This window comes from Cyprinus carpio, chromosome B10 (genome assembly GCF_018340385.1).
Source record: "Cyprinus carpio isolate SPL01 chromosome B10, ASM1834038v1, whole genome shotgun sequence".
NCBI classification, from domain to species: Eukaryota; Metazoa; Chordata; class Actinopteri; order Cypriniformes; family Cyprinidae; genus Cyprinus; species Cyprinus carpio.
This window is the reverse complement of record NC_056606.1, coordinates 16256151-16271790: the sequence shown is the minus strand read 5'-3', so window position 1 is coordinate 16271790 and position 15640 is coordinate 16256151. Positions and strand designations below refer to the sequence as shown.

At 34.8% G+C, this 15640-nt stretch overlaps 1 protein-coding gene across 2 annotated transcripts in view; it reads right to left on the bottom strand.

The window, feature by feature from the left end:
- Positions 1 to 15640, bottom strand: part of rxfp2a (relaxin family peptide receptor 2a) — a 41578-nt gene that overhangs the window by 7393 nt on the left and 18545 nt on the right. For both annotated transcript variants that reach the window (XM_042732859.1, XM_042732858.1), the window contains exons 6-15: positions 15385 to 15456; positions 13348 to 13419; positions 12698 to 12769; positions 6761 to 6835; positions 4613 to 4684; positions 1332 to 1403; positions 1090 to 1161; positions 520 to 591; positions 348 to 419; positions 19 to 248 (exon numbers count right to left, since the gene is read on the bottom strand). In XM_042732859.1, the coding sequence (XP_042588793.1) occupies positions 19 to 248; positions 348 to 419; positions 520 to 591; positions 1090 to 1161; positions 1332 to 1403; positions 4613 to 4684; positions 6761 to 6835; positions 12698 to 12769; positions 13348 to 13419; positions 15385 to 15456 (881 nt within the window). The remainder of the gene's footprint in view (positions 1 to 18; positions 249 to 347; positions 420 to 519; positions 592 to 1089; positions 1162 to 1331; positions 1404 to 4612; positions 4685 to 6760; positions 6836 to 12697; positions 12770 to 13347; positions 13420 to 15384; positions 15457 to 15640) is intronic.

Here is a 15640-nt window from a genome sequence, read left to right as displayed (position 1 = left end):
AGTTTCAGCTGTACTTACAACACAGGACTTTGATGCAGGCTGCATGCAGGTTGTTCTCTGCTCTAATGAAGGAGCGCATTCCGATAACAAAGAGATTCCCAAAGCAGGTGATGAAGGCCATAACCCAGACGGACACCCGCAGAACATGGCTGGCTAACAGGTCTTCCACTGATGAAATGCCATCTGTATTAGGTTTACATTTCCGAACATGTGGGGCGTAGGAACAATACTGAAAATCCTTAAAATATCTATAAAAAAAAAGACAGAAATGCACAAATAACACATTACAAGCTGAGCATCCTTCTTATGCAGTTTAATAAGCAGATCACACAATGAGAGGTACGTACATGTGGGACAAGTTCCCCATGGGAAGAAACATCTTGGTTGTTATATCAGGAATTTCAATGCCCTCCAGACTTCTGTTAAACACAAATGAATGTTGTATTTCATGTAACAACTACTAATAGGGTCTTAAAAGACATTCTTTTGAAAAGCAGATCATGCAGTGTTTATACTTACAGAGACTGAAGTTGGACTAGGTGATCGAAGTAGCTGCCATGAATATGGAGTGAAGGATTATGGGATATGTTCCTGCAAAATTAAATGGAATATGTCAGCCAAAACTGTTAATTCTGATTATTTCATGATCAGATTCCAAATCTGTTTTTCTTTAAACAGAATTTTAAAATGTGCAAAAAGGACATGAAACACTCATCAGCTAAATTCAAAGTCTTCTGAAGACCATCAGTTTTTTGGCATCAATGTTAACACACCATTTTTGATCTAAATGCAGATGTATGCTACAAATGAGCTTTGGTGAACTTTGGTGAGGCTCTAAATACAGCTAGAATACTTTTTTGTGCTTTTTTTGGGAGGTTGACAGCTCTCAAATGTAGACTTGTTTGTTCCATAAAAGAAATAAGAGCACACAGGCTTGGAAGGACATGAGAGTGAAAGAATGACAGAATTTTTCCTTTTGGGGTTAAATATCCCTTTATTTCAAAGTATTGTTGTGCTGTTTATTGCATTGCGTGAGTGACCAATTCAACACCTTGCAATAAAGATGTGACTGATATGTGCATGACTCACAGTTTCTGCAGATATTGTAAACTCCTGAAAGTGTTTTTAGGAAGATCGGAAAATCTGTTGCAAGACAAATCTCTAAAAAAAAAAATATTAAGAAGGAGAAACAAATACATCAGTTAGATAAGAGAAATCCATGTGCATAGGAGTTCTAAATTATGATGTCAGTGCATAACATTTAACCAAAGCTATCACTTTCAAATCACAAGATTTCACATACTTTCCAGATTATGTGCTGGGGTACTCACAGTTCAACCAAAGATCCAAGAGAATGAAAGGTGTTTTCTGGAAGGAGCTTGATTTTATTGTCATGCAGTGATCTGGGCATAAAAAAATGAGAGAACAAAATTAATGTTACTTTCCAATTAGACTAAACTACACCATTGGCCTGTGAAACAGCCAGATGATAGTCTCAGCCTCAGACGTCACGCCCACGGATTGTTGTCTAAACATCTGTTGCATATTTCACACAATAGTGGAAACACTTCAGGAGTGTCGAAGTCGTCATCGGATTGGTTGAATTCTACAAGATTTCCACGAGACGTATGTGTCGCGTTCTTTAACGTTCCACCTGGAAACAAAGATGCCGTGGTGCCAAACCCCCTCAAGAAAGAAGAAAGCCGTCGTATTTACAACTGTGACGACGAGCGCTTATCAGGATCAACTAAACACTGTATTTTCAAAAGTATGTGAAATATTTAAAGTTCATGGCACAGAATCAAGATTCAAGATTTTTATTTGTCACATGTACGATTATATAGAGAATCTTTAAAATATGTCCGAGAGTTTTACACACCGATCTGTTATTGTGGGCAACAGTTCCACGCCTCGAATAGTGACGATGAACGAAACGAACTGTGATTGGTTGGTTGACATGCCGGTCAAACGGCCTCTTGGGCGGGCCTTGGCCAATGAAAGCTGCCATGAATTCCAAACCTTCAGTCTGAAGGTCTGGCTACGCGAGACTAGCCAGATGATAATGAAATCTTACTGCTTTCTGTATTTTCCAACTTATTTTTCCAGCAAGGGCAAGTTGACCCTATTTGCAGAGATACCCATCTCACCATGAAAGTCTCATTTAAGATATGTCTGACACTTCCCCACATCTATTACAATAGAAAATGGCACGTCTAAATAACAAACTAATAGAGCCTTGAGAAACGTCTGGAAGGGGCATTGTTGTCGGCTTCAGAGATGTCAGTCTGTCCGAATCACTGAAACACTGACAGAATCTTTCTGTCTTCACACCGCTCCTGGGACACATTCTGCTTTCATCTTCAAATAGTTTTAGGAGAAAATCAGGACTATGGCAGCTCTACAGCTTTTCTTCAAGTAACATCAGTTGCATCAAACTTCATGGTAACACTTCATTTTAGGGACCAATACTCACTGTTAACTAGTTGCTGCATATTACTAGCATATTGATTGTTTATCAGTACTTATAAACCACATATTAATGCCTTGTGTTGCATGACCATATTTTAGATCTTTTATTCTAACTCATTCCTAAACTTAACAACTACCATACAAACTATTAGTAAGCAGCCAATTAGGAATTTATTCAAGGAAAACTCTTAGTTAACAGTGAATAATAATGAATGTGTGTTCCCTATTCTTAAGGGTCTCCATTTTTGCTGAGCACTCCTCCCACCTACACTCCCTGCTGGTGCAGAGACTCGAACCTGCAACCTTCAGTTTACAAGTCTGACTCTAACCATTAGGCCCCAACATGGTTAAAACAGATTTGCAGCACAGCGCGAGTTTGTAGGCGTCATTACAGTGTAAACTGATGGACATATGGACATACAGAATCATACCTGAAACAGAAAACTAATAAATACAGTAATATTTCCTCCTCACTTCGGAAACTGTGGGCTTCGATACGGATGCGTGCACATGTCAACGTTTCCCCCATAGGAGAAGAATTTATTTGATTTGAGAAGGCCATGGTCTTAAAATTAGAGATGAATGATGCAACACAACACCAGCAGGGGCCACTCATACTTAATTTAATAAATAACAAACAGTTAATTTTGCTGAAATACATAATACATGGAACAGTTTTCATGCTATATTGATTGTTAATGTTACTAAGGGTGGTTGCTAAGGGTGTTGTGCAGTGATACCCAGAACTGTTGGGTGAAGCGGTCACAGCTGTGCTTCATCATGAAAAAAACACAGCTGCTGACCAATCAGAATTGAGGACTGATATATATATATATATATATATATATATATATATATATATATATATATATATATATATATATTATGTGAGTAACTACAGTAGGTCTACGAATGTTTGACAATAATATATAATCACCAAAAAAAATGTATATGACAAATACATTATAGTTCAAACTTATATTTAATAGGGCTTTAAAAGAATTTAAAAACAAACATGAATTGCAGGGGTGTAACGATACATGTATTCGTAACAAAAATTTTCAATGTGGGTCTTTAGGTTCAGTACAAATGCAGCATTGTTTTAACCACTGCACAAGTGAAACTTCATCAGAAATTTCCAGTTTAATACATTGTTACTTTTAATAAGAATCAAAGTATCTTCTTTCAAATTGTGTCTTTTTTTTTCAGGAAATCATACATAAAAAGGCTGTTTTGACAGTCTTTGATGTGGCGAGACAGAACACTTTATAAACGCCTCAGTTCAAATGACAGCACAGAGCGCGAGTGAATGTGATCTTGTTACTACTAGTTTTAAGGTGAAAAAACATGAATGAACATCTCATGCCTCATGCAATCATCTTATATACTCATATATTTTGCTTTACCTGTTAGTGATGTCTTAATTATTTAATGCATGTTTATGCATTAAGTTTTTATAATTTAATAAGTTAATATAAGTTAATTTAAAAACTGCATTATGTGCAATTTACGTTTGTATACATTTTTTTAAGGTGAGTGTTTATTATTATATTCAAAAATAAATAGTAATTAAATTTAAGGGTTACAGTAAAAAGGGCTCCCTAAAGTTTAGATCATAAGAGGGAGATTTTTACCCCCAAGGAAATTTGAATTATAATTGAATTTATTTAAAGGAGAAGCAAATTGTTCAGTAAACCACTGTTTTTTTAAAAAAAAAAGCTAATCTGTGTTTCATTCCCCCACCCCCGTTGCACCAAAAAATTTAATTAAGATGATTTCAACACATGCTTGACTTCATTCTCTACAAGGGCATCAAGCTTGGTTCTTCACTTGTAAAAAAACATGCAGACAGACACTCACATACTGATGACTAACCAAGAAAAAGTATTTCCTTTTAGAGATAATAAACTGAGGATAAAAAAACGAAATGTCTGAGATCCAAAATCGACATCGTAAACTAAAACAGACATTTGAACCACATTCAATTAAACTGAGTATTAAATCAAACTCACTGCCATGTTGCCATTTTAAATTGGGATGCTGGCATCAGTATATGTATAGCCATCATGTAAAACAATGAAACCAACTAATAAGACATTACAGTGGATTGTGGCTGAGGGTAAATGCAGGTAAAAACACTTACAGCACTGTGAGCTCGGTGCAGGTCTTCAGAGAGGAATAATTCAGCAACTCAACGTGGTTCTCAGCGAAATCCCTGCAAGGAAAGATAATCCAAGAAAAAGAAACAGAAAAGAAAAAAAAACAGCTGTAAATTAAAAATATGTATAAATCCTGACTTCAGGACATGAGAGGAAGATGACGTGTACACTGACGACTGGGAAAACTCATCCCACTGCTCTGCCTGCAACAACAACAAAAAAATGTATCAAGAGCCACAGGTGCTTGACATGAATAATCAGCTTGCCTCAGGAAGGCCCACGCTAAAATTGTTCATTCAACGAGCACCTCGTCGAGAGGAGGTGCCTGACTTTGATGGTACCGCTGATAGTTTTTCTCTCAGAACTGTCAGGTTGGGCTAACAGATGGCAAATTGTCATTCAGTGGCGAGAGTATTGCAGCATAATTTAGAGCTGCTTGCATAGGTAACATCAGAAACAGTTTGTTTTGTTCTCAATAACCAAAAAAACTGCCAGATCCAGAGATTATTTCATTAACAAAAGCACTCGTTGTATCACCTGGTACCTCGTAAACATGACTTTGTTTCCAAGTAGACTGATAATAAACCCTGTGTGCCCTTACTCCAGGAAGCTGCTTAAAATCTGCCAATCAGATTTAAGCTTGCCAGACACAGAAAATGCTTGCCAGTTTTGTGTGCAGTATGCATCAGACGGTCAGTAATTTGGCCTGGGGGGCAGTCCGTGGGCGTCCTTTCTAAGAGAAATCAGGCTTTAAGGTAATTGTTGACTATAAAACTTGAGCGAACACATCTTTAAAGCTTTTGAGTGTGGTCTTCTCTGCATGTTTCATCTAAGCAAAGTACCGCTGACAGCAGCCTAAGCTATATTAAGTGGTTTTACTTGGACAGCTGTGGAATTTCTCTGATGTGCTGATATGATTTATACCAATTGAGATTTTCTAAATTCAAACCTACCTCAAAACAAAGCACTAGAGAGGATTTTGATGAGGTATCATTTGTCTGGAGTTCAGAGACCATCGGCTAAGTCTTACTGTTACAGACTCTCTCTGTTCGTTAACTTTAGAATGACCTATTCAAATAAACCAAAGAGCCTGAGGGCTAATAAACTAATGGGCATGCATGAATAAACACATGCATACAGAGATATACAGATACTTACACAGCATAAAAAAGAGTACCAAATCTTTCCAAATAAAGGCCTTTTTTTATTCTCCCTAAACAAGATGTATATGTACAGAAATAAATGGACTTTAACGCTATTTAACACTAAAAACTTTAACACTATTAAAGTTGCTGTATGTAGGATTGACACCGAGTGGTTGAACTAGGTATTGCAGTCCAAATTCAAAATATTGGAGAGGGTTTTTTCACCTGGCCCCTCCTCCTCAGACTTGATGCACACGCAGGTTTCCAGATTGACAACACAAACAGGAACGAGCGCACTTGATGATGAACAGAATTAAATACGCTGTGTTTTCCGCCAACTGGCAACCCGGGGTGCCAAAATTCAATTGGGTAAACTGGCAGTGGGTGGGTTTCACAAACCAAAACAAAGATCATCGTTCTGGCCCAGAACACACATTTCCAAAGGAGAATAACTGACTGTAGCATTGTTTTTCAGATAAACAAGTATGTTAACTTAGCATTTTAACCAATTTAACTAAATCCAAAACATCTTTTTACTCATAATTCTACAAACATTTTTATATTTTAGTGTGTACCTCAACATAAACCTCGAAATACACAATTTTGAATTAAGTCAAGTCAAGTCAAGTCTGCTTTACTGTCAATTCTTCCACATGTACAGTACATACATACAGAGAATTGAAATTGCGTTACTCTCAGACCCATGGTGCATACAGATAACACTAACAGTAGAGGATAACACTAACACTAATTAAATGGAAAAAAAAAATTATTTTGTCTTGTCATCATTATTAATTTTAGAAAGGGCCCATACACAACTGATGACAACTACTGGCACAGCGTAAACCACTCTCAGAAACACCTACGCATACTGATGATCTACTGTTTGTACACTGTTGTTTATATTAGAAAAAGGTGTGGATGATTTTATTCTCTACTTTGTGTATGTATGAGGTGGAAAAAGGGTCAATAATAATAGATACTCACAGCCACCTGAGCAAGGGCATATGTTGACACAGACTTGAATCGGGCAGCCACATCAGAGACGTGTTTACCATTGATCTGAAATGAATCAAAAATTTAAATCAACCACCTAAAATGTAAAATGTCTTGATGTGCAGACTGTTACAATGAGAAGGTCTTTATTGCAGAAATGTAACAACCCCCCTCCTACACTTCCTCGCATGACTGAATCAGTTTCAGAGAAAAATCAATCAAGGCTTTCTGCCAGACTAGCTGTGTGCTATTAGGTGTCCTCTGTTTCACAAGCATAATTATCTGGAAATTGTGTCTTAAATTAGTTCTTGTAAAGTGAGTTCTTAATTATTATCAACTGATTTAAAACATTTACAAATGAAAGGACGTCATTCATTTAGTCAGAAACACCAGGAAATAAGACATTAAACTTAAACACAAGCAATACATAATTAATCTTATTATGCAAATTTAGAGAACTAATTTTTCCGTACCCTTAAATGCAAGACTAATGGAGTGCTTGTTATTCAGTGGACTTCTGCACAACTCATTTACAAAAAAAAAAAAAGTTTTTGTTCAGCTTACATATTTATTTTAATGCATGCTACCTTATTCTGTTCTACATTTCTGTCTATTTAGCAGTCTAGTAACGCATCATTGTTCTCAAAGAATAATTTTCTGTAAATACAGACCCCGCAAGCTAAGCTTGTGCATATAGTGGCTAAATTGCAACAAGAGCCAGGCTGCTGGAAACCATTCAAGAGACATATTACCATCATTTTAGCTATACCATAATCACAAAGTGAAGTGAACTGGAGAAAACATTCCGGGCAAGCATATAATCTCTTTTGAGATGACTTCAGATATATATATTCATTCATGAAGGGTAATTTCATAGGGGACTGTTCTTTGCAGTGATATTTTAATACTTAATATCTTTATTACTAGTTAGCTGTGTTAGGGAAAATAAAATATAATCATTTCTGTGTGCAGTATGTGTACAATATAATCAAATGTTTTCTATTCGCAAGAGACGCTTTAAGGCCGACAGCCCTCACTTACAGTAATTCACAATAGCTGTTTCGTTCTAACCATGTGTGAATTGAAAGATCACAACAAGTGAGAGAATGATAAAAACCCTGCTTAGCAAGCCATGCCAAAATGAGTCATTTGTCTTAGTACAAATGTCATGTGTTTCACTAACAGCATTATATTTACTCATGTTGTCTGTACTATTTGCCAAGTTAGCAGAATTGAGAGAAAGATTAGAGTAAATGAGGAATGTTTATCCTCTTGTGGTTTCCTCACCTTCTTTGAGAGTGACAGACAGCCCCAATAGGACACTCTACTCAGAAGACCAATAGAGTGAATCACTGATTCTACGAATTAGGGAACATTAAACATAAAATGGCCACGATTCTGTGAAAAGAGATTATTTCTGGACACGAATGTACGTGCAGAGGGGTGGGGGTGCCATATAGAGGATGGAATATAATGTTAGTGAAATGATGCTGAACTTAACTCTCTGCTGTGGTGACACAGTGAGAGTTCCATGCGCATGTTATAATAAACATAGACCAAAGAAACATCTCTCTGACTCTTGTGCATTTCTCATCTGAGTGACTCTGAAATAACTTTTTCCACAACAGCTGTCCCTGAGAAAACACTGGTTTTTATTAAGGTGAAGAAACATAAATCAAACCTTCATGAAACATGATTTAGTCATTCAATTATTCTTGACAAGCTGAAAGTTACATATAATACAGTATAATGTTAAATCATGCCATATATATTATTATTATATAGAGCTGTGATGGACAAACAAAAAATGATAATTATGGTGGAGTTGACTAAAAATGCACATTTGTACACACTGTCTCTGAGTTTGTTTAGATCCTGGTTCACTAAAGGAATTGTGCAAATCATGTAATGGTGCAAACATGGTAAATGCCACAGGTGTTTGCTTTGAAATACTGTGAGAAAATAATAATATGAGTATTATTATATTATGTTACTAAAAACGTTTTAAAAATAAAGGGAAGGAATAAAATTAAACTAATCTATGTATATTCTATGTATAGTATCTATGCTATATTCATTAAAAAGTGTGTAAAAGGTAAAGGATTTTCATGATGAAAGACAAAAACCCGTAAAAATACAATAAAGTCATAAAGTTTTTGCTGTTGTTTTTAGCAAAATGTCTATAGCCCCACAGAAAACTTTTGTTTTGACAAAGTCTATAGAACACATAAAAGAAGACATTAATCAGAACAGAAAATTAATTAAGAAAGTAATCATAAATGAGGCGGAAAAGAGGAAAGGATCTAATATAAATAAAAACAGTGAAGGGGGTGGGGGGTTGAACAAAAAGAGTTCTGAAGGGAATAAATTTCATTTTTGTATTCTAGTCTTTTCTGGCACAGCAGTGGAACTGGAAGCCAGAGGACATTTTCAGCAATATTAAAGACATTCTGATGAGGAACTATGATAATGAATTTCCTACTACTTGTAAAAATGGCTGCACAATGGCCTTCAGGCAACCCACATGTTGAAATATAAAATGTGAAATGTGTTTGCCATCTTGTGGGTACAGACAGTTCTGTTACGGTGAAAAGATCAAAAAGTTGTCTCCGAGATAATTTGTTGCGTCTTGTTGCAGAATCAAAATTAGCTGTGTTTCAGAGTTTGTGAGCCGTAGATTGCTTTAGCTGTTATTTGAACAACAAGATGCCTTTCTGTTGACTTGCTGGGCGATATAGCTAAAAAATGTATCAGCTATATAATTTGTCATATCGTTCAGTATTGATAATTATTGAAATTTTTTATAACCTTTTTTAAAACAAAGAGCAATAGAAAAAAAAAATCAATTTAACCACTGTATTTTTAAATTAACCCAATTTATAGAGACAAACAACAAATATTTTTTGTTTTAACAATCAAACACAAAATAAAAATTAAATATCTAATTTCTAATGTTTTATATGCAGATTAAATAGGTTTTAAGGAAACTTTTGTCTTGTCTCCCGAGGCCACAGGAGGGTGCAATGAACAAAATAATAGTGCATTTAAATGGTCAACGTAAGGAAGTAACACTATAAAAACGTGCATTACGTCTAAATTAACTCATAAAAATCTAACATAATTTTTGTAAATTGCATAAACAGCATCATGTATTTATGCATTGCTTAATACAAAGAGCCGAAGCGCCATTCACACAGACTGCTTTTAAAAACATATGAGACGCAGTGAAAAGGATTAAACTTCCACAAATGTGTGACGTGTTTTAACTTTGCATGGCTTTCTCTTGTGTGAAACGCGAGTGCAGCAGTCATATTTGTCAGTCTAAAAAAAAATGAGCAGAATATGCATTCTGTGTGAATGCATGGCTTGGTTTCGATTTTAACCTCCACATTAAGCTTCCATATTTCACGAATATTTTTGAATGAATAATGCAGCAGCTGCGCGTCTCATGGGCTAGACTAACAAAACATTAAAGTGCAACAACGTCACTTACATCATTATCACCACATCTCGCGCACCACTGATGACACTCCCTGATGCACACCTAACATTTAAATGCAAATGTTTATTTTAAATTTGACTAATATTCATTCTTTATTCACAATCTCCTCATCACAGGCAGGCACAGCACTCAATTCAGCATGTGTTCGGTGTTTGTGTGTGCTGTCTGCGTCACTCATCACAGCACGTACATATATCATGCACTATGTCGAACATTTTTTTATATCGTTATCGAAGAGGGTGTACCGTCGATAAATATCGATACTGTTTTATCGCCAAGGCCCACTTGTAACCGATAAGCAAATGCAAAAGTATTGCTTATCATTTAAAATCACTGTGGGCATTGTGCCATTGCATTGATTTAGTGCACAGTAACAAGCAAACACAAAGTAGGAAATATAAAAAAGACAGTAATGCTCAACTAGAGGTCGACCGATATATCGGGCAGATATTTTTAATTTTTTAATATATCGGCATCGGCCGATATCCGTGTTTAGTAGCGCCGATTTAAATTCAGGCATGTCGGCGGGCAGCCCCGTGTTATTGGTGCAGTGGAAAGTGCTGCTGCCGCATGTGAAGGAGCCCAAGCCAAAACTTTTGGAAGATTCAACAACAATCCTGGGAGATAAAGGTAGTCAGAGAATTTCACTCTGTAAATGAGGTGGAGAAGGTGGCAGCTCTCACAAACACTGCAGCGTGATTGAGGGCTACGTTACTCCGCCCCGCTCACAGACAGCACCGTGCTCGGAGAGCAGTCCAGAACGGTGAATGACATTTGTTCAGAAGCATGGTTTGATGCAGACAATAGCCAGGTTTCCATCCAACTCATTTGCATTTAGGGATGTCAATATTTGATCATTTCCATGATCGATCGTCGTTTATATTAATGATCAATTAATAACCTTAACGCTGCAAAATGCGTCTGCAGCGGTATTATTATTATGTGCAAAAGCCACACGGAAAAAAAAGCTTTCTCACCCGAATTAAAGGGGTTTTAGTCTGAATAAAATGCTAGTAGCAGGACTGTAAAATGAATATGTGATTATGATCATTTGATAAAAGGAAGAGAGCGCGCCATACATTTGAGATCATTTTACTTAGTTGACTGTTTCCCGTCAATGAGACCGCTGAATGCGCCTCTTTAAATGGTTTTGTGGTGCTCGTTGTTGTATTTTAAAATGCAATTGCAATGTTTTCAAATGACACTATAGTATTAAAAATACAATTATCCCAAACGTAACTGTGGCGCTTGTAGCTGTGCTGCACAGTCAGTGAACCGCTTTTTTCACATCAAACATTTTTTGCGAGTATTATGACCAGTACTTTATTTGATCCTGTTCTGCAAAATGTTCGATTTAGAATTTTTGCTTTCCAGTAGGCCTATTTGTTTTTAAAAAATCTGGCATTTACAGTGCATTAGATCGTGACAGTATCCAAATGTTTCCATATTCGCAATGTATCTGAATGTTAAACTATAATATTTTTTATTTTTTTATGTAAACTAGACAGAAAAGATCATCCTCTTCACATGAGCAAAAACGTCCTTGGCATAACAGCAGAGTGGACCGGTATACTACGGTCTATTTAAACTGACCAGTGTAACCTTTTATATGTTTGGTTGACTGTACTTTATTTTAATAATGAACAGACTGCGATGTAAGTTTGAAATTAGAATGTACTTTAGATGTTCTGTGTCATTTATACCAACACACAAATGTTGCTGGTTGCTAGTGTGTTTGTAGCACTACTATTATTTATTTTTTATGTATTTTATTTTTTATATTTTTCAGTTTAATTGATTTGTATTTATAAAATTGTATTTATTTTATTTAAATGTATATTTAAGTTTACATTTATGTTCATTTATTTTTCCAACAAAATTCTGCTTGATAAATGCTCTATAACTTTTATGTAAATGATTGACTGTTTTATATTACCTGTTTTATATATTTAATACTTGGTCAGTTTATTGATTTGTTTGGTTAACTTTGGATAATTTTTTTATTTTTAATACCATGCAGTGCACAAAATTAAGATTCGAGAGATGGTTCAAGTCAGTGATCAATAAATGATGATAAGTTTAGAAATGTTGTGCATCCACTTATTATTAGTGTGACATTTTAGCATGCAAATGAAGGGGAAAACTTCTAGATATCGGCCCTAAAAATCGGCAGCACATATCGTCTATCGGCTGACCCTGACCTCTAAACATCGGCATCGGCATTGGCTATAGAAAAACCCATATCGGTCGATCTCTATGCTCAACTATAACTTCATAAAACATGTCAGACAGTAGGATCAGAAACAGGGACAAGCTTCATTAAATTTGACATTTTCCTCAAAGAGATAACAGTAAGGACAAACTTATTAAATGAAATTACACCATGAGAATGACCATAAAATATTTTAAAACAGCAAGACACTTACAGAAATGTCAGCGACCTCAGACCAATGAAAGTATCACAGGTGACACTTTTAAGTGGATTGTGATCCAATACACTGAGGGGAAAACAACACAATAATACTGAAAAGTCTTTAACAAAATGTTAAGCACAGAATACATTGTTAAAATGTTTTTTTTTTGCATGATAGAAAGAAATATCTTGATGCCACTTCTTCTAGTACTGCATGAATCTGCTCAACCTTTGTCTGCGTTTGGCAGCCAACAATCCACCCAAGTAATTCACAGCTACTTTCTGCAAAACCGCATTCTATTTTGAGCACTTTCCAGAGCCAAACTGTACTAGTCAGTGCTATTCCACAGACCACAGATCTTTTCTGTGTGATAATGCTTATGATTCTTATTAATTTAATTAAGCATTATATTTTTTAGCATCATATTTACCAAGGGAGACAGTGCTTCTCCAAAACAACTACATGAGGAAAAAAAGTTAACTAAATAAAATCTGTAATGAAATTTTTCACTAAAATGTATTATAATAAATAAAATAAAATAAAAAATAAAATAAAAAATAAATGAAATATTACAAAATATTAATAGAAATACAGAATAAAGTAAAAATATATATATGAAATTTTAATTCTAGCTCATTAAATGTAATGCGATACATACTCACAGCCAGTCTAATTTGTGTAGATCTCTGAATACACCTGGGCCTAAATAGCTTATGTGGTTTTGGCTGAGAAACCTGCACAAAAGACAATGTTTAATTAGGGACACAGACTTTAGGGACAAAAAGGTTAAGTATTAAATTGACCATAGGATTGATTTACAGACATAAAAAAATAAACTGCCCTATTAGGAATCCAAATGAATATGAGCACTGTAAAACTCATTTCTGTCTCACACTGTGCTGCTTCTGAGATATTTTTTAAATGAAATTAAAACAGATTGGCACAGAAAAGCCAAGGTAAAAGACTGTAATTCCTACAAAAATGTGTAAGATGTCATTTATCATCCAGAGCTGACTTTCCCTAATGATTTACATCATCATATGTCTTCATCATCTCAGGATTAGGCTTGTCCTTCAACACTTCTGGAACCAAAAAAAAAATCTCAGAGCTGCTGAAAAAGGAAGACAACCACTATATTCTAGTCACAAGGAGTTCATTCAAACTGCCTTAAAAAAATTAGCCAGTCCCCTTTTGGTCCCACAAACAGAAAGATCTACATCTCAAAGATGCCATTGTGCCAAGTAATAATAGAAGAAATATAACTGATCATGCCACAGTCTCGTGGGTGGTACACTGTTCAATATTCAAACAGTGGCGCAAAAATGGGGTATGCAGTATATGCAGTGCAACATTTTGCCAAAATCTTTTTGTGGAAATCATCTAAAATGTTATAAATAATCAGTGGTTAAAAATAATGAGTTTTAATGAGTTCATAAATGTATTTATTATAAACGGAGTAGATATCAACTGCTCAGCCTTCACATTACTGTCACTGTCCAGACACATGACCAAAATGAATGTTATGGGACACAGAAAAAAAAAAAAAAAAACCCAATGCATTAAAATGAGGACAGCAGGACTGGTAAGCTTACCCTATTATTATTTTTTTTTCATTGTAAATCATTAAGTCATGCAACATTTAACGTTGTTGCCTAAAAGGGCAAAGTGAATATCAGTTCATTCCTTAGTATCTCTATTGCTCAAAAAATAAAAATAAAAGGTTACGATATGTTTGTGAATGGACGAGCGTTTGGTTTACATGTGAGAGAAACTGAGAAGACGATTAACAAGGATGAAAAACTATTCCGCTTTTGCTGAAAATTCCCATTGTGAATTCAAAATAGGCCATTTGTGTGATTCACATAAATCCGATGAGTTTTTTGAAAACTTTTTGCTACTCCATTCTTCAGTACAAAATGATGCTGAACTTTGACAAAAAGATGATTTGTAAATGTTATAATAGTGATTTTATGATTCTAAGTATAAATCCAAAAGCAAAACGTGAAAAGAACTATATTGCAGAGCGGAAATGGTAAACGTGACAGTGAGTGATCCTCTTCTGCCATCTATTGGATAATATCATGACATTTTCATTTTAATAGTGTGTTTTCCACCAGGTGGCAGAAATCTTACACTTAAGTACGGCAAATTTACCATGAATTATCTCTATTAAAATATTATACATTAAAAAATGTGAAAATATTTACATGTATTTACATGTATATATTTATATAAATATAATTTGTTATAAATAAATACATTTAATAAATAAACATAACATATTTTTCTTAAATATATACATTCATGTGTTTATTTATATAAATAATAAATAGACATAGCACACACACATATATTATGTACACAAAAACTTTTATTTTGAATGTGATTAATCGCGATTAATCATTGCCCAGCACTAAAAAATAAAATAAATAATCAAAAGTACTATAAATCCCTCAAATATATATATATATATATATATATATATATATATATATATATATATATATATATATATATATATATATATATATATATATATAAATTTCATGACCACACACTCTCTTTTCGTGAAGGAGCAGATGCTAATAAAAGTTAATAGAATTGCACTGATCAACAACTAACATCAAAACAGAGTCAATATTTATAATCTTTTCAAAAAGCTGATCTGAAGTGAACGATAAGAAAAGAGAAGAACTCACAGTTTTTCTAGAGTGTATAGTCCACTGAAGGCACAGCTTGAGACCATCTGAATTATGTTGTTCTGAAGAAACCTGCTCAAAAAGAAAGTTAGAACAAATAAGCATTAAAAATATTAATGGATACTATTAATCAGTCGTGGTTTGGATGCTCTTCTGGACATCTGACACCATAAATGGCCAGATATTCAGCTTTAAAATCTAAAAAATTGCTTTGTAAAATTTTAAAACAAAGCCAGCTGCTAAACAGCCATTCCAA